At 31.7% G+C, this 21,430-nt stretch overlaps 1 protein-coding gene across 1 annotated transcript; it reads left to right on the top strand.

Moving 5' to 3' along the window:
• The first annotated feature begins 493 nt into the window (after nucleotides 1–493).
• On the top strand, nucleotides 494–2,801 carry LOC132948224 (uncharacterized). Its single transcript, XM_061018608.1, has one exon. The coding sequence runs from the start codon at nucleotides 1,104–1,106 to the stop codon at nucleotides 1,641–1,643; it is 540 nt and encodes a 179-aa protein (XP_060874591.1). The 5' UTR covers nucleotides 494–1,103; the 3' UTR covers nucleotides 1,644–2,801.
• Nucleotides 2,802–21,430: the final 18,629 nt, after the last annotated feature.

Here is a 21,430-nt window from a genome sequence, read left to right as displayed (position 1 = left end):
TTTTAGGTTATATTATTTTCCTTTTTTAGTTAATTTCCAGTATTTGTAATCAAAATCCGTCAATTGACATGTCTGAAAAACATTTTTTTGATACATTAATTAAAACTTTTGAAAAATATATTCATTGTTGTGATTTTATGAATGTGGAGCGAATATAAAATTATTATTAAGTTCAATGATGTTTCGAATATATTTAGAACGTGTGCATATTATAGCCTTAAGTTTAATGACAGGGGGGAGTGGGAGGAGACACAAGGTTGGGCAGATTAGTTATTGATATCGATAAATGCAAAATACAGGTGTTTCGTTATTTGTGGTAAAAATATATCTAATTATTATTATTTAAATATGTTCTCTTGTGTTTTATTTACAACCAACATCATAATATATTAACATTTTATCTTCCCTAATTTATTCAGTAAATACGTTTCGCATGCGTAATGACTCGTCAAAGATATCGATGTAAAAATAATCGTTGTTGTTGTTGTAGGTACTTAATAATATAGTGAACACCATGTTCATACTAAATGTTGAAAAGCTTCAAATTTTGATTTCCAAATAAACTTGGGTGAATCGATCATTATTTTCCACTTTACTATCGATATACATAAGCTACAAAACATTTTTCTCACATAACTGTAAAATATCAATATAAATTAATACATATTTTGTCTGTATGAATGTGTATCAATAAATAAATCAACATAATATTATAATAAAATGCGAATCGAATGGTATTTTGTGGTAGATATTTTTAAATAGGTACCAAGGTATATTTCAATTATACATTTAACAGACTGCGAAAACATTTAGATACTTCCTTATGGAAATACACGTTTAACAGTGGGGCGTTGTCCATTTTTAATGCAAGGTTAAAATTAGTAGATTTCATACCAAGCTGGTAAGTTTAACAAGTCATATTTCGAAGCCAGTATGTGATGTGCACCTGTAACGTGCACGTTCATTGCGTGTCTTTGGATAGTATACAATTATTTAAGAGGCACATTACAGTTTTCTGAATAATACCTATTTTATTAAATATAAAAGTCCCGTCCGTTACTAGACTGTTCATTATCGTGTGTAATAAATACTTTAGTTACACGATGAAAACTCAGTTTCATCACGTAATTATGGTCGCCGTCCTCGTCGTTTTTGTCGTTACTTTGGCGAACGCGAAAAATGTACCGCAGAATCCTGGAGCAAATAATCAGTCGAGTCTGGTCAAACCAAGTACGAGAATGTCGTCTAATAAAACAAATTTTCCCGTATCTCATATTGAGACCCTAGAAAAGTCCACGACCATCACCACCTCAAAGCCCACTTTGGTTTCGTCTGCGGCGAGTACTACTACGGTTATGTCTACGACCATAAACACAGCCGCGACGACAACTATAAAGGTATCCGGTCCGGTCAACAACACCACCTCGACGACGTCTATCAAGGGAATGGCCGGGACACAGGCGGTGATGATCGCCAATGTAGGAAAGGCAAACGAAAACCGGACGGACGGAGATGTATATTTGGATATTAAAAATCTCATAAATCCTCCACAATTACAGGACTCTCCTATTAAGAATCAGTGTCCGGCGGGATACACTGTAATGCCTAATGGCGATTGTAAACCAAAGTTTGTAGACAACTAAGATTGACGCGGTCACGCCGCCAACGAGTTTCGGGCTTAGAATAATATACAGGATGATTCGCCAAGCATGTGTACCACCTTTTTTACTTCAATAATGCACTTTTTCAAAATCTGATTTTTAGAATTTAGAATTTTTAAATGTTGTCAGGGCCCATATTTTAAAATTATTGAGACTTTTTGTATTTTTGAAGAAGTGTGGTCTGATGTGGAGGTATAAAAATTTCTGTTTTTCAAATTATAACTTCCCTTTTCTAATGTAAATAATTTTGCAAAACATTTTTCTAAACATTTTGATATACTTCATTTGAATGAGTAGTTTTTGAGATATTTAACTTTGTATGCTAGGATAATAGGTACATAATTAGGTAATGGGTTTATGAGGTATTGGGGCCATGGTTATTCAACATTAACTACTTTTAGACATGGACCAAGTACAATAAACATTAAATCCAATCTTATAAATATTTTATATTTTTGTAAAACAATTTTTTAGAACTATTATCTTTAGCATAAACATTTTAATAACAATATAATATAAGTTCAACTCATTCAAATTTTTAAATTAAGAACATCAAATTTTTCAAAAATTATTCCTACTAAATAATTTTAAGTAAAAAAGAAGGATTTTCAATTGAAAAACAGACTGCAGGACACTCTTTAAGCAGTAAAAACTTATTCAAGAATTTTAAAAGCTTTAAGTATATTTAAAATTCCAAAAATCAGAATTTGAATAAATTTATTATTAAAGGAGTAGTGTGATATTCATAATTGATGTTAAAAAGCTACAAACTATAATTTCCAAACAAACTTGGGTGGATATAGATGGCCATCATTGTTTTCTGTCCCACTATTGATTTACAAAAGCAGTCACACTTTGATTAGTCTTGATGCTCAAAATGTATTTTTGAAATTCATTTATAAATATTAAGCTGTGTATTTTTAAATATAGTTAGTCAAATATAAGTTGAATTGTGTAAAATATACATATTATTTAAAATAATACAAAATATATTTTTTAACTTTTATTTTAGTTTTGAAAAATTTTTTACCAAGAAAATCTCATTGTAGTATATTTGTACATTTACAAGTAAATAAATGTATTGTGTGTGAGTGTATTGAGAAAATTTTATTTTAAATAATAAATACTATTACATTTTTATTTAACTTGTATTTAATTTATTCTTAAAGAAAATAGTAGGTCCCACTGAACATGTTTGTGTGGGGTTCCATGACTCCACAATTTTAAATAAATATTCATTAAACCAGTTAATTCAATAAAACAACTATAAAATATGAATATCAATATGAATAAATATTAATTTTTTTCAATACTTTAATATAATGTAATATTACGCATAAAATCATGTTGTTAAATATAAAGCTATTAAACTAAAATTCTCAATAATTATTATGATCATCATCTAATTAATACAATAAGTAATAGAATAATCTTATGCATTTGTTATATGTTTATATTATGTTCTAATATAGTAGCCAAAGTGTATTTTTTTAAAAATCTTGATAGAGTACTTACATTTAATTTTTAATGGTAATATATATTGTTAAGTTTTGGACCGATATGTAAGTATGTGGATTGTGTTGATTTTTTGTACATGGTTGGTACGTACTTTGATATTAAATATTATATTATAAGCCAAATAAAATTAAAATTGAATAATTTCAAAACGTTTTGGTACATTTTTAAAGAAACTTAAATTATTGTGGTACGGGCAACTACTACGTCATTCATTCAGTAATTAATGTGTACACTAGATATTTGTTCAAGATAATTTTGGTAAATAGAGTAAATGTCGAATAATGTGAATATGATTGACAAAGTTATTAAAAAACCTACTTTTACGTTTTGTACGAAATTATAATATTAAAGATAAGTGTCAAATTCATAAAAAAACAAATGTAAAAATTTACATATATTCTATAACATAATCTATAACATTTATATGCACTACAGTAAATAACTGCGGTCAAGGGAAAATGATTGACAAAAAAATCGAAGTACACGTGATATGATATTGTGTGGCCGAGATAAACAGTTTTTCATTAATCCAAAAACGAATCGTCTGATTAAATCGCGGAACGTGTAAAATATTTATGACTTTTTTAATAACAATAAATTATTGCATTAGTTTAAATACTATATACATATAGTTACCTACTTTAACAGTGATGTGTGAATTCAAGAAATTGCGATAACGGTGCAAATGACGAGTCTTACGTAGACCTCGTGAGTTAAAATGTTGTTGTCTATTACATAATATATTTTAACCAGAAAACAAAAAACAACGCCAGCACAACTTATCACAGGCCGGTCGCAATAAAGCGAATTTCGGTTTTGTCTGCTGAAAGTACCCACCTACTTGAACTCGGGAAGGGTAGAACGAAAAAGTTATTCAATTTGTGAACTTTCCACCATATACTTCAAGTTTAGAAATTAATTAAAGGTTCGTTGTAATTTTTAAATCACGAGGGAGATTTCTTCTAAGCCAATATATGAACAAGTAACAACGAACTGCTACAACTGCAGCGTGTATACTGACGTCCGTGAAGTTGGCCCTTACACTTTTTCAAAAAAAGTTTTGCACAGTGCCAATATTTTGCAAGTAATTAGCAAGAATTTGCAAGTTCAATCCCAGAATTTGCAAGTCAAAAATAAATTCTTTTTTTTGGTTTCCTAAAATGCATTTGCCTATGGGCGCCAACACCCCCCTTCAATTTTTTTTTTATGATTTAACCTCTAGCCAAATTTTTTAAACATTGACAATCTGGTACCCTTTGAATAATCCTTGTTTAATGAAATAAATATTTTAAATAGTTTTTTCTGTTTAATATTCTGGGTATTTTAGATTGTACTTTGTAATGTGTAATCATACAGTTAAATTTATTCAAAATTTTTTTTTGGTTTCCTAAAATGCATTTGCCTGCGAGCCCGTAACGTCGAAAAAGTCGGTGCGCGAGGCGGGAGACGAAATTGTGGAGGCGCGTCGTTCGCGACCAAAGATGATACAAAAAACGGACGCGCTAGCGTAAGTGGTGATACGCGTCGTAATCGCCACATTACTCCCCCTCGGCGAGAGAAAAAAAAACGGACTCGTTTTTTTTGGGGGTATTCGATCGATTGCGCGGCGTACGTATGGTCGGTGGTTGGATCATCCCGTGCGATGAATGCTGGCTTGAGTAGGTCGATGGAAATCCACGTCGTTGACTGGTGGCGCTGTACCTTGTATGTTTTTTTCACGGCGTTCCAAAACGGCAAACGGGCCTTCGTATCGTGGCTGGAGCGGTGGCTGGACGGCGTCGATTCGGAGGAAAACGTGACCATAACTCTAACCATTCGATTGAGGGTGATAAGGTGAGAAGTTCTCGAGTGTTGAATGCCGAATATCGAAAAAAGAGAGCGACACAGGTCGGATTCGAACTGTCTCCCCTGGTCGGTGGTGATGGTGTCGGGAACGCCGAATCGTGCGATCCAATTCACGGTCAGCGACTGTGCGACTGCGTGAGCTGACATATTTTCTAGTGGCCAGGCTTCTGGCCAGCGAGTGAATCGGTCGATGATGGTGAGCAGGTATTTGAAATTGTTGGACGGCGGCAGAGGTCCGACGAGAGGTCGACATGAATGTGTCCAAAACGTCGTTCGGGCGGCGCGAAAGGCGTGATCGGGGAAACGGTGTGTTTATGTACCTTAGTGCGTTGGCACGGTTCGCAGCACCGGGTCCATCGTGTGATGTCTTTGTGCATGTCCGGCCAGCAATATCGAGATCTGATCAGACGTAGTGGGGCGCGGTTTCCGCTGTGCGCTAACCCATGTAGCACGTTAAAAACTCGAGTACGGACGGTACGAACAAACGCGCGTTGCCGGTCGTATAATCCGTGTAGATTACGCCGTCGACTAATACGCGCGGTTGCAAGCGTGGTGAGCTCGTCGTGATACCACTGATAAGCTGTTGCAGCTGCGGGCCCGCGGCTTGATCGGCGGCCCACTGTTGCGTCGTCGGCGGGTCAGCTGTTTCGGCGATCTCAATTCGTGATAACGCGTCTGGCACGACGTTATCTGTGCCTTGGATGTGCACGACGTCGTGTATGTGTTGCGACAGAAACGAAATTTGACGCACTTGCCGGTCGATCGTTTTTTCGGACTTGACCGTGAACATGTACGTAAGCGGCTTGTGATCCGTACGTAACGTTTTTTTGCGTCCTTCGATCATGTGTATGAAGTGACGTGTGCCTAAGAAGGCAGCGAGTAGCTCCCGGTCGTACGTACTGTACCTCTGTTCGGTGGGTGAGAGCTTTTTTGAGAAAAAAACCGAGGGGCTGCCAGTGGTCGTCGACGTGTTGTTCGAGGACGGCGCCCACTGCCACGTTGGATGCGTCGGTGTTGAGACGTAGGGGGCGTTCTGCTCGAGATGCGCGAGTTTCGCGGTGTCGGCGAGGGCTTGACGGCACGCGTTGAAGGCGGCACGCGTATCGTCTGTCCATCGCAGAGGTCCGTCGCGTTTTTTGATTTGTGACGCGAGGCTATAAAGAGGCGCTTGTATTTCGGCAGCGTTCGGAATAAATCGGTGATAAAAATTTATCGAATCCAAAAATCGTTGGAGCTCTTTTTTGTGTTCGGATGTGTCCACTCGTGTATTGCGGTAACGAACGCGTTCGGTCGGCACGCGTCTTTGTCGATAACATATCCGAGAAACGACATCGAGTCGGTCGCGAAAACGCACTTTGCCGGACTGATTGCGATACCGAATTTTTTAAAAAGTTCAAGGACGATACGGACGTGCTTGGTATGTTCGACCTCATCGCGTGAGGCGATTAACACGTCGTCGATATACGTGAACACGAAATCCAGTCCGCGCAGTATATTGTTGATAACGCGTTGAAAAGTTTGCGCGGCGTTGCGAAGGCCGAAACACATGACGGGAAATTCGAACAAACCGAACGGTGTCATGACTGCGGTTTTGTGTACGTCATTCGGGGCGATAGGAACCTGGTGGTATGCCCGCACCAGATCGAGTTTTGTGAAGACGGTTTTACCGGCGAGATTTGCCGTGAAGTCTTGTAGGTGTGGCAACGGGTATCGGTCGGCGACTGTACGGCGTTGAGTCGGCGGTAGTCACCACACGGTCGGAACGTACCATCTTTTTTGGGCACAAGTAAGAGTGGACTGGCCCATGAACTCGATGACGGCCTGCAGATGCCTTTCTGCAGCATGAAGTCGAACTCTTGACGCGCGATTCGTAGTCGGTCGGGCGGGAGTCGGCGTGTCGGGCGAACAGAGCTGGATCAGTGGTATGTAGCTCGTGGACCACATCGTGTAGAAACTTGTTTGGTACGGGTGATTCGCGCGTGACTTCGGGGTAGTCAAGAAGTATGGTGGTCCACTTCGACGATCGGGCAACGGCACAAATCGCGGTACGAGGCGAAACAGTAGCGAGTGTGATCTTTACCGAACTATTAACTGCGAGGTCGACGAGGTGGTTTCGGCGTATATCGATGAGCAAACCGTAGTAATGCAGGAAATCGGCTCCGATAATAGGTCGGGAAACGTCGGCATATTGTATATTACAATACACGACACATCAAATTTAATATACCTAACCGTACCTATATACATATAAAAATATTATAATAATATATTATTTATGTTTGAATTCATTAGAACAATGGCGTATCAGACGTCGCTCCCAAACCGGTCGACATCCATCTGCATAACTGTGAGTTGAAAACGTCTATATTTAAAAATTGTTATAGTATAATATTTATCTAATAAATTAATTTTCTTTAGCATTCCACAAGAATGAGCGGTATAGTTTGAAAACTTACCAAAGTTATCTGGTGGATGACGATACGTTGGTGAGCAGCCGTCGCACATCGGTCTGATGTACCTATGGAATTATGGAAAGTTATTATTGGATCGGTCATAATATTACGTTGAGAAGTTATCTGTCCATAAACTTATTTTCAGATTTGTAGGCCAATTCCGTTGTCATTTTTTAATCATTCTTTGTTTTTATTAAGGTTGAGGTGTAACAGCATTTTAGGGGCTATTGTAATTCCCACTTCCAGGACTTTATCATACATACAGCCGACAGCCCGATGACCTACATTTTTGTGTATTCTGGTCCACCCTATGATGGCCGCGATGTAACGATCACGTCACCGTTTATCAGATTGCCCAGTTTGAAAGAGTCTCCAACAATTTCATCGGATAGGTACGCCATAAATCGTGGCATAGCGCTGGGCCAGCATCATTTTGTCCGGATCAATATCTACAAAAATGACATCCCAATTATTAGAAGCTAATAATATAGGTACTTAATATTTATTATAATATAATATAATATTAAACTCATTATACCCAGTTATTACGATTAAGTAGAAATAATATTTTTCAAATAATATTACAGTGTCTTTGTCGACCAGTCAGCGGTACGAAGTTTCTGCTGTGCCACAAAACGGGTCGACGCCGGTCGCTGAACATGGGAAGTCCTCAAGTCCACCCAGCATCGTATTGATGAATCAACAATACATCTTACATCTTACATCTAACATCTTACATCTTACATCTATCATTGTAATCTTATAAATTATAATTATTCACCTGAATGCATGTAATCCTGAATGTACAGTTAATTTATTACTACCCATCTACAAAGTCAACACTGTATTAATAAAAGTATTTATTGTTAAAATAAAATTGAGTTCTATATTATTTGTAGGTACTTAAAAATTATTTGGGTATAAAGGAAACATATTTTAATCATACAAAATTAGATAAACTAAAAGACAAAAATAATAAGTAAATACGTCGTGTTAAAAATAGTTTTTAATTAATATAGGTAGGACAGGTACCTATTATGTAGGTAGGTACTTATCCAAAACTCGTTTATCAGGAATTAAATAAAAATGGAGGTCAATTAAAAAAAAGTGGGTAAGTGGATGTCGCTCTGCTGTACAGTAGGTTACAAGTGGGTCACAGTAATGGATGGTGTTAAATTTGAATTCAATGATATAATATCATTGTATAAGAAAAACGATTCTGAGCAAAATCGGTCAGTCAGCCTATAATAATACCAAGTATATTTAATGATATTATTGTGAATAAAGTAATTTATATATAACCTATTTACGTGGAGCCTTGTTTTCAATTTTCAATCCTTAGCTATAAAAGTTGAACATTTTATAAATTTTTAACTACAAAATAATTATTAAATTATAAATTTGATAAATGTTGTCAAAATTAGAACTTTAAATGCTTATAAATAAAAATTGAGCCTATGTATTTTTAATATTTTTTAACTGCTATTAGAATGATATATCAGCAGCCTTATATTAAATTTTCACGCTTTTTTACCCAACAAATAAAATTTTATTGATATTTATAGAAAAAAAAACTAAAATAATGAAAAACTGACTATGTCCGTAAACAGCTCAAAATAAGTCAAAATATTTGGAAAATGTTATGGTGTATAGAAAATTTTAATATAAGCATTCAGTCAAAATTTAATGTACCTACGGTCATTTGTTTTAGAGTTGCACCAAAAACCAAAATCGATTTACTCGAAAACGGATTTTGCGTAAAAATTTCCCGTTTTTCCTTTGCTTTTCACATCGCTTTTGAAAACTACTGCGAACATTTTTACTTTTGACCCCCCATAGTACCAACTAGATTCACTTTCCTATCAGAAAAGTTACTGTTAAAGAAAATTCAAGCACTTTTACTGTCCTAAAAGGTGATGACAGACACAAAAAAAAATAAAAAAAACACATCATTGTAAAATCAATACATTCATCGCTTCCCTCAGAATCTAAAAAAAAAATTGGAAGTGACTCTACTGAACAGTAAGTTACAAGTGGGTGACTGTTATGGATAGTGTTAAATTTGAATTCAATGATTTAATATCATAGTATACGAAAAACGATTTTAAGTGGAGACGATTTGTCAGCCTAGGATATTGTATACTATATTTATATTGATATTATTAAATATTATTAATACCGTAGCGGGTTAAGTTGAATTATTATTATTTGTTTATCATCATATTTGTATATGATAATATATTTTAGACGTTTCAATTACCCACGAATAATATTTTTAAAATAGGCATATGTATATATTACAAGTAACAACGAATTAAGAACGATATTGCAGAAACTAATTGCCGGAAATCATTAGTTTTTAACTGAAAACGACAGGGAAGTCTGAACTTGGTGGTCAGTCTTATAATTAAGTTATATGTATTATAACTAATTGAAATTTTTGGTATTTTCATATGTACCCGGTGTACCACACTGCGCTTGCTCGAACAATTAAAATCAAAAACATCCCTCGACTTGTTATGTAAAACCACCATGGGTGGGTGTCAGAATTATTTTTGCATCATCAATTTTAAAACGTTGATTTACGTAGATTAAAAAAAAAATTTAATTTGTAATACTTAAGCTCGGTAAACTTTAAGCGTTGTACGGGTGCGTAAAACACCGAAAATCGTGAACTTCGTAAGGCTATACCATAAAAACCAATGATTTGCAGGTAGTCGAGTTTTGGACAAGTACTTATATAGGTAACTTATAATAATTCATATTGTAAATTAATTAGGTACCAAAAAAATATAACTTCTCAAACACTGTGTCTATTGGCTCTGGCGAGAGAATGTATTAGAATGTCTATAAACTTTCGGACCAGTTTGTATAGTTAAATTTGGCATGCGAACTATAATTGAAATAGAAAACCAGAATAGGTGCATTGCAGATCACAAAGATTTCTGTAAAAGAACATACGATTTATAAATATACCTTATAGGTATACTGAGTACTTATATAATAATATATAAGTTCTTTGGATTTATCATAGTAAATAATATATTTTATAATATCTATGGCATAATATATTTTATAATATCTATGGCATAATATATTTTATAATATCCATGGCAATCGTCAATTGTCGAAATTCGTCGGCGACGGTTAACAATTCTAATAATTTCAGCAATACTATTGTATTATAAATATAATATATTGTATATTTTGATTTCAGTGAACAAAAAAATAATAGGCCACAAATATAAACGGACAGTTCGTTAAACCGGATAAGTTGTAACACAAACTCGCAAATTTCGTTTGATCATGTTATTTTCATAAAATATTTCGATACTTTCAAGTTTCAGCTCATCGGAGTGAGATGATTAGATAAAGATGGATGAAGATAGCAGTTTCTTCGGCGATGGCGTCACTCTAGCTACGTTTCACCGGAAGAGTAGATGTTTACGAGTAAGTTTGTTTTCATATTATTACCTACTATTTTACATTTACTTTTTAGACTTAAATTAAATATTTATTGCCACGGACAATCTGTTAACTAGGTGACGTAGAAGCATTTATAAGTTTAATCCCAATAGCGCAATGTATAAAATACGCGAGACCGTCTTCGTTTCACCACGCCAAGTTTAATACGCACCTTTTTGCATGTTATACTATACGCCGGGTATCACCTTAGGTTTGCGCGTAGTCTTTAAAACAATATAATGTTATTAATCTTTATATTTTATATTTTTATATACATAAATACATTATACACCTCATATATTTTATTAGCATACTTACACCTTTTTTAGTGTAGTTTATACCCTAGATGGCTATAGATATTGGTATTAAATGTCTTGCAATTATATATTTTATTATATAATTATTAATTTCATTATAATATAATATAACAATACACTCTAAATTAAATTAGTTGTTTTCAAGACAGACAGTCTTAAAAAAAACTCTTTTCTGGACGTTTTCAAAACGTATTATGCTTAAAAAAAATTGCACAGTTGTCGTAGCAGTCAGTTGCTAGATCAACCCGTGTGACATCAAATAGGAATTATTCTTGTTTTTTTAAATAGTTTTTTCGAAAAATATATGTAACATGTATAGCTCATACAATTATGAATTTATAGTTAATGGAAATGCGGATGTTTATACTTCATAGATATTGTTTTAGTTAATAATCGTGTAAATAATTTGATTAAACAATCAGGTACCTACTCATCACTAGTATCAATTTTATTTTATTACGTGTAAAATCACCAACAGTGCAGACTGCATTTAAAAAATTAAAAACATAAAATAAAATATAAAATAATGTTGTAGTAGAAGCTGGAAACTGTAGTTTATTTTAATTTATAATCCAATTAATGTAACCGAGAATGTAACTATTAAATTCATCATTGAATGATTATTCAGAGATCACTTTGGGATAAATGTAAATTAAATTAAAAATAATTTAAAAACATTTTGTGAAAGGAACAAGATTACTGGTTCTATATTACCTATTTTATATTACTTAGTTCCCTATTATGGTGTAGGTATTAATACAAACAATAAATTGCTATTCGAAAACACAATTTCGTATACCTATTATTATTTACTAAATACCTACAATTAAATTAAACTAAAAATAAATATATGATTACATACTGAGTGCCTATAATATAATAATATATATGAAAATTGAATCTTTATTACGAATACTTATCGTTTACACAGACCACAAGAAAAAATAATTAAAAATATTAAAAAAAAAAACACACATCATTGTAAAATTAATACAGTTCAGAATCTAAAATTATAGACTTGGAGTTTTAGAAATATAGTTGGTATTATAGTATTTGATGAATTTACTGTATACGTTTATGGCTTTATGTTAACTCTAAAATCTAGTAATCACATTTTTATTTAATAATTTATTCATAAAATACAATACGCTCTTATAAAAATATTCTTGTGCTTCTGATATCTATTCACCACCTTAATCAATAAAATATTGATAAACGAAAATAATAATTTAAATAATACCTTTATCATATTATTATAATTCAAATTACCATACGATAATAATAATAATAATAATTCAAATTCAAAATTATAAACTATTTTGGTTTTTTCTCATATCAAATTTCAATGAACAAATTGTTCCTTAACACAGAACTCTTTGATATAAAAAGTTGCATTATATTATATCCGTGGATTCATCATATTGACGTACCTAGTATAATATCTATCATTTATTTATTTAATCTATGGCAAATCTCAAAGTCGTTGCAGAAGACACAGTCGATTAAAAATTATAAAATTTTAATGAGCAAAAAACTTACTGCGTTTCGTATAATTTTATTTTTCATAAATCACAATATTCTAAGTTCTGGCTGTATTCTGGAGCGTTTCCTCTTGGGCGTCGCAGTTCACACACGTCACGGATTCCGCCGAAGGAGTCGATAATTAAAGTAAGTTTGTTTTTATATTCTTTTGGGGCTTAAATTTACTTTTAAGACTTAAAACAAATATTTAATGTCACGAAAAATGTGCTATCCAAGTGTTGTAGGCGCATATTTTAGTTCCGGACTAGAAATGTATAAAATACGCGAGATATAAACGTCGTCGTCGTTTTTCCAGTCCCTGTTTGTAGAATAATTATAATTAATAGGTGCATACCTCTATACAGGGTACTTAATATAAATATATAAATATTTTGGTTTAATTTATAGAAATATATGTTATGACTTATAACTGATAATAGTCATAAGATACAATTTTAATTAATAACTGGTAATTTTTTTTCCAAATACAACGTTATAAGTTATAGGTAACTATTAATTTAGTGTCGCATACTTAACTTCTATTGTTCACCTAATATCTATATTCTATATCATAGGGATTAGGGATGTATAACCATGTACACATAAAAGTATATTCACGGAATGGTCATCTGCCTATCCTGACGTGTGCGCACTTATGAATAATATACCTACTCATATACTCGTATAGGTATATAAATATACCTATATAAATAGTGTAATACTACATACACGAATGTGTTACCTATTATGTCCCTAAAAGTTCAACAGTTATTATTTTATTTATTTATTTTTTAAATATAGGTAGGTACATTACAAGACTCTAATTAAAATCACATTTTTTTTTTATTTTTTTGAACACTATGTTTTAAAAATTATTAATTAATATATAATTTATTGGTATAGTACTAAATAAATTAATGAAATAAAACAAACACAACTACTATAATTATTAGTAATAATAATATATCCACGTATAAATTATTAAAATACAAAACGAACAAACGAAAAACGATTCTGAGCAAAGATATCGTTAACTAATAAATAATATTGAGATTAAAGTAATTTATTTTTTCGGTAGAAAATCGGGATAAATATGAATTATAAATATTTTTTTTTATTTTCATACCATGACGCGTGTGTGAAAAATTGTTTATATTAAGTGTTTAAGATGTTAGATTTCTGTTCGGCTGATTGTCCACCACCTCACTCTTCAGCATCAATGCATCAGAAATTATTATTTATAATATTTAAATATAAAATGCATTTTCTGAATTTTCTAAAACATTGCTTTCCAAGCAAAGAATTCGTTTTATATATTATCAACGAATTGAAAAATGAAATTAGAACATTTATATGGGATAAAGTCAATTTTATAAAAATGTATTAGAAAAAAATTAAATACAATTCAATAAAGGTAATTTTAGATTCTGAGCGAAGCGATGAATGTATTGATTCTACAATGATGTGTGTTTTTTTTTTTATTTTTTTATTTTTTTATTTTTTTTTTATTTTTGTGTCTGTCATCACCTTTTAGGACAGTAAAAGTGCTTGGATTTTCTTCAATAGTAACTTTTCTGATAGGAAAGTGAATCTAGTTGGTACTTTGGGGGGTCAAAAGTAAAAATTTCCCAGTAGTTTTCACAAGCGACGTGAAAAACAAAAGAAAAATTAAGGAAAAACGGGAATTTTTACGCAAAATCTGTTTTCGAGAAAATCGATTTTGGTTTTTGGTGTAACTCTAAAACAAATGACCGTAGGGGCATGAAATTTTGACTGAATGTTTATATTAGCATTTTCTATACACCATAAAATTTACAAAATATTTTGACTCTTTTTGAGCTGTTTACGGCCATTGTCAGTTTTCAATTTTTTTAGTTTTTTTTTCTATAAATATCAATAAAATTTTATCTGTTGCGTAAAAAAGCTTGAAAATTTAATAGAAGGCTCCTAGGTTATTGTTTCAAAGGCAGATGAAAAAAATTAAAAATCCTTAGTCACAGTTTTTATTTATAAGCATTTAAAGTTCAAATTTTGACAAAATACGGAAAAATCACGAAAAATTGCAAATTATTTTGAGTTGAGAATTCATAAAGATTTTTCTTTTTAAATCTAAGATTTGAAAATGTAATATAAGATTACTCATAAGTTTGTCTACCTTTATCAAAAAAAAAATGTCTAGAAGAAACTTAAATTAAATTTTTATGAGCGTCTGAAATTTATTTTTTTACAACATTTGATATTTACTCGATTTCTCATGTAACAATTTTCTTATTTTATTGTAATTAAAAAACGAATGACTGTAGATACTTGAAAATTTCACTGAATGTTTATATTAGCATTTTCTATACACCATAAAATGTTGAAAATATTTTGACTCTTTTTGAGCTGTTTACGGACATTGTCAGTTTTCAATTTTTTTAGTTTTTTTTTCTATAAATATCAATAAATTTTTATTTGTTGGGTAAAAAAGCGTGAAAATTTAATATAAGGCTCCTGATATATCATTCTAATAGCAGTTAAAAAATATTAAAAATACATAGGCTCAATTTTTATTTATAAGCATTTAAAGTTCTAATTTTGACAACATTTATCAAATTTATAATTTATTAATTATTTTGTAGTTAACAATTTATAAATTTTTAACTTTTATGGCTAAGGATTGAAAATTTAAAACAAGGCTCCACGTAAATAGGTTATATATAAATTACTTTATTCACAATAATATCATCAAATATACTTGGTAAAATCATAGGCTGACTGACCGTTTTCGCTCAGAATCGTTTTTCTTATACAATGATATTATATCATTGAATTCAAATTTAACACCATCCATTACAGTGACCCACTTGTAACCTACCGTACAGCAGAGCGACATCCACTTATCCACCTTTTTTTTTTCTTATATTTCTATTTTTTTACGTACCCATTATGTTCGATACTATAACTTCAGTCTTCAGTTATAGAAAAAAACACTTGCCAATATGGAATTACTGTCGAATTTTTTTGTTTTAAAATATTAAATAGCATCTGATTGACTGATGTACTATAATGAAACTCAAAATATAACGAACACACTACCTATACACGTCTTATCTAAATTCTATTTTATATTCATTTAAATTGGACTTTTAATTTTTCTGGCCATTTTATTAAGCTTTGTAATATAAGTGCATTAAATCGTATTTTTAAGGCATTTAAATCCACGTCCTATTTATAACTTAACGTTATTTTGTATATACCAATCGATTAGTGTACACAATAAAAAATATAATATTATTGATGGGTTAATAGGTTGATAACTATTATGTAGGTAGGTACAGTTTTGTACGTTCAATGTATTTCAAGGGCTCTTGACCTAAGGGGCGCACCACTCTAAGGAGGAGTGACACAATTTCGTAGGGGGGGCGTGAAAATGTTTAAAAAAAACACGAATTTATTTAGTTATTTTGTTATTTAGGTAGGTAATACATATTAATTAGTAGGTATTTCTTAAATTTGTTTTATTATTTTATTTGAAACATTATTTTTAAATATTTGGATCAATAAAACTATTTTTATATAATTACTATTTTATATCAATTAGAATTTGTTAATAAACCAAGTAATAAATAAATGGTTACCAAGTAAAAAAACCGTTATCTATATTATAAATTTGAATTCAATTTACCGCATTTGCGTCTAGTAGAAACAAATAAATGTTTTTTTGAAGATAATGTAAAAATATCCATCATCCATCGGTTAGGACCATATATATATTTTCTATGATTGGGACGGTTAGGTTATAATTATAAATAATCTATGGCAAATGACAATCGTTTGAGACGAACAGCGATTCCAATACGTACTCACATATTTCGTTCCATTCTGGTTATTAAGCTAGGTGCCTATTTTTATAAATGTCATTAATCTCAATACTTCCAGACTGAACTTTTGGATCGGAGATATGAAGACGCGCGCTGCATTTTGCTTGGCGGAGACGCACAGCTCTGACACTAGACAATATAATACACTCAAAGGGAACGCGTTTCGCCGGAAGAATAAATAATTACGTAAGTTTTGCCCTACTACTCTGTTGACGCGGTAGACCTAATGTAAATATTTATTGTCAGACAAACTTATATACCCGCTAGACGTAGAGTAGTTTTTAAAATCCAGTTGTTATAGGTGTACAAAAATTAGGATATTATGAAAAATACCTTAAATTATAATACTTTGCCTACAACAGTTAATTTATTGTTATAGTAGAATAATTTTTAAAATTTTAAATCAATGATTAGGTAATGCTTTTATAAGTAGGAAGGTAGGTTTTTATACCTACCTAACAAAATAAGAAAATACATAATGACTAATGTTATTTAATATGATTTGTAAGTACATAGCAGATTATACCTATCACTTGGTGACGATTATTTTTGTTTTATACGTTCTTCGTAATTTAGTTCCGTCACGATAGTTTTAGTTTTCGTTAAATGTGAAACATACATTTTCTATGCATACGGGATACGGGCATTAAATATTTGGGTTTTAAGAGAACACCTCAAACGCACGTTTTATTTTGGGGGTTTTACGGGATATACCTATAGGAAATTTTCTTCAAATTTTCACATTTCACTATTTGATATTGTGATATTATTTGTACCTAGGTTAAGTTTCTGTTTTAGAATCGATCGATAGGTTACCTAGGTATATCACATTCTTTAATTTAAATTCTGGTAGTCGAGTATTGGACAAGTACCTACGTAACTTATAATTCGTATCGTAATTTAATTACTAAAGAAATATAATTTCCCCAACAGTGTCTAGGGCCACCGGCAGCAGAATGCATTATAGAATGTCTATAAACTTGTGGTCTAGTATATGGTTAAAATTGGCATGCGACCAAAAACTGGGGGCTTGTTCTGGAAAATTTAAATGATATAATAAGGTTCATCTCATTATTTGAATTAAATTCATTTTTAAGCGATTGTTGTGTTAATCAATCTTTTAATTTATTTCATTCAATACACTCATCTCAGTTTTCTAGTACCTCTAGATTTCTCACAAAATTCATATCGATCATCTCACAGCTTTCATATTCATAACCAAAAAAATATGTATTTTTATCTTATTTCAATCTTTTTCATCGAACTTGAATTTAATATTTATTGTCGCGGAAAATCTGTTAACTAAGTAACGTAGAAGCATATACGTTTACTACTGCCTACCAAAGGCGCAATGTGTAATAATAATAAATTATACGTCAGTCCGAACAATCCAAACGCTGTCTTACTCGGAGTCGAGTTCTAGTTGATAACTGACTTGTGAATAAATGTAATTTTTGTTAGGTATAAAAATAAAACTAATAAATCCTTGAATACAACATTTAAAAATACAAACTCTGTGTAATAAAAATTAATATTAGGTAGTTATTGGTAGGTTTATATAATATCTGTAGACTGTAACGCATAGGTCATTAGAATATTGTAGAACATTTTACTGCATAAGATGCGTGTTATTTCAGAAATGGTATTCGTCAGTGAACATTTTCAAACTGGGAATAATATATCATAAGCAGATTGAAATGTGTGAACGTTTCAGTGTTTCGAAGACTAAGTTTCGTAGCAGATTTTGATTTCGTCACGGGGTATGTATTTTCTTATTTCTCAGTAGGCTTTTTTTTATTATAGTTAATTGATCAGGGGATGTATTGCCCGAAAATTTTCAATATTTGTATTGTAACTATACTGGTATAACACTATTCGGGCTATCAATAAAGTCGTGTTCAAAATTAGAAAATTGGTGAGGTATGATATTTTTTTAAGCAATTATTTCGAGTAGGGAATTCGCTCAATGATATTTAAATATTTTCACCGATAATCAAGTACGATGACTTGTAGGTAACTAGAGACTGAGTGAATAGGAATTAGGAAGTGTGTGATATGGCGAAGATAAGGAAATGGGTTAACAGGATTTCAGAATGTTTGGAGTATGAAAGGGAAATATGAAAAAGAAATGTAAGGTTAGGGTAGGTAAGCGGAGTGAGAGTAGCAGATATGAGAATAATAAGTAAGGTGTTAAGGTACAAAAGGATAGAATAAGAAATTAATTAATAAAGGGTAGTGTAGGGTAGTTTACATATTGTAGTGAAAACAAGAGAGAATAGGTTTAGGTGGTTCGGTCACTGTATGATAAGAGATAGTGAGAGGGGCTATAGAAGTTGATTTAACGGAGAAATGATGGGCGAGAAGACTGAAGAAGAGATGGATAGACAGAATACCGATCATGTGGAGGTGTGGAATGAGAGTGGCTGAACCTGTTATATAGCTGTGAGAGACGGGGGAAGAAAAAGTGTAAAGGTAGAATAGTTATGTTAACAATGCCGAATACGTAGGAAAAGATCTTGAATTGCAAAGGCCCTATTGACTCTTTGGCTTCAACTAACCATAGGTTTACCTAACTAACCTTCTCATGACTCATTAGGACACTTTGAATAAAAAGATCCTGAGTTGCAGGTTGCCGAACTTAAGTGTTTGATTATCAAGTTGATTCTTTGATTGTTGACATTTTAATCCATGCTATGGATGAAGCCCATAGATAATAAATATAATATGGATAGTCCACGCCTATGTTAAATACATTTGAGGCGGCGTTCCCGGAGGGGAAGGCAATTGAGGCTCCTTTATATTGATAATCGATAGTCGATACTCGATATAAGTATACTTTATTTGCGGTGTGTACCTACTAGTTGCGGTCATAATCAAAAATTACATACTAGTTGCGGTCACCCCTCAAAAAGGTTACATACTAGTTGCGGTCACCCATCAAAAAGGTTACATACTTAGGACTGTCTACGCTTTTATTTTTTGTGTAGGTATGGTTAAAAATGTTGATACTTATGTTTAAATTACGTGGTTAAACTTGTGTCAAAATATAATATGTATATAATAGTATAATAATAATAATAATTTTAAATTTCAAAATTTTGTAGGCATAAATTTAAAGGAAATTGACTTTAGATATTCAAGCCGATTTATTTCACCTTCTTCACAATATTGTACTTGTTGCGCTAAAAAATGCACTTTTTCTATTGAAATTTTATTAACACGACTGGTTTTTGTACAGTTCATTTTTAAATAGCCATTCGTTTGAATTTCATTTAAAGCGTCAATAAATATAAAAATATTAGGATGAGAGTGGTAAAACATGCTATTGAGCTTTAAATGAAAACTTTCGCATGCATTGGTTGTTTGTGTTATGGAAGACGAACATTCAGCCCATAATGACGGTGGATATCTCAAATATTCGAAACTATCGGAGTATACAATTTAATCTATTTTATTTATAAACATTACAGATAAGTAGTGGTGTTCCCACATATTTACGCTGTGTGCATTATATACAGCTTTGATAAGCTATGACCGCAACTAAGATATTACCTAAATTGGCGTGACCGCAACTAGTATGCAGCCTTTATTTGGCCTCAATTTATTGTTCCCCTCGAAGACCGCTGAAAAGACCATTATGTCCTATTCATATCTTTATTATCTATGATGGAGCCATACCAAGCTCACTCGTGTAAACTTGTTGCCGATTGGGATGTCAGCGCACTATTTGTTTTCCATCTTTGACCCACGCGTAGCATACCAAATGTACGATTAAGAAAACACTAAAATGATTGGGTCAGAGAGAGAAATAAATGGTGCGCTAAAAATCTGACATCCTCTTAGTGTTATCAAGTTGAAGAAGCAGTTGATTGTTGACAATTTGACATTTAACATTAACTGTGGTAGGTATTATGATTGGAAGTAAAAGTAATTAGCAGGGCTGTGAATTTAATGCAATGAAAAAGTGTTAAATATTTGCCTGCATGTATGCACTAAAAACAGGCAAATATATGCACTGAAATATTCAAAAATATGCACTTAAAATTCAAAAAAATATTGAATGAAAACGTTTTTATTAAAAATTTTTTAAATTAATAAATTATAATTCAAATTTGTTTACAAAAAAAATTCTTTATTTACACACTTGGTAGGTAGGTATGTAGGTAGGTAACGGATGAACCGAAAATATAAAACCATTTTAAGAAAACAAGCATAAATACGAAGAAATCATGAAAACATGCAATTATATTAACTAACCCAAAAAAAACGCATATTGGTAACGGTGTTGTAATAATAGGGATCTCCTCAAAAAAATACGTACTAATAGTTCAAACAAATCATAAAAGCCAACTGTATTAAATATTAATTTATGAAAAAGTATATTAAAAAGCATTATTACTATAAATGAAACAAAACTATGAACTATGGACCGTGACATAATATCTGTTAAAATATTAGGAAAATGTATTAAGTACTAAGTAGTCTATTAGAGTCTGATAAAATTTGGTTCCACGACTTTGATCATACAAACTTTAAATACTAAACTATGGGTCTGAAATTTAGTTTATATAGATCTAAATAATCCAAAACATATATTACTTCAAAATATAAAAATAAAGTGTCTTGTATTGTAGTAGGTAGGTAACTTTTAAAAAAAAAAACTAAAAAAAATCATACTTGAAATCTATGTATAATATACGTATATTGTAATAAATGTTCAAATGTTTACTATAGTACATTATAAAAAATTAACTTAAGTTCAATATAATACATTATGACAGGTGTTC

Source organism: Metopolophium dirhodum, chromosome 7 (assembly GCF_019925205.1).
Source record: "Metopolophium dirhodum isolate CAU chromosome 7, ASM1992520v1, whole genome shotgun sequence".
NCBI classification, from domain to species: domain Eukaryota; kingdom Metazoa; phylum Arthropoda; class Insecta; order Hemiptera; family Aphididae; genus Metopolophium; species Metopolophium dirhodum.
This window is presented reverse-complemented; position numbering and strand designations above follow the sequence as displayed.

Coding starts and splice junctions, on each gene's coding strand:
- LOC132948224 (XM_061018608.1), top strand. CDS start 1,104: ATGAAAACTCAGTTTCATCACGTAATTATGGTCGCCGTCCTCGTCGTT.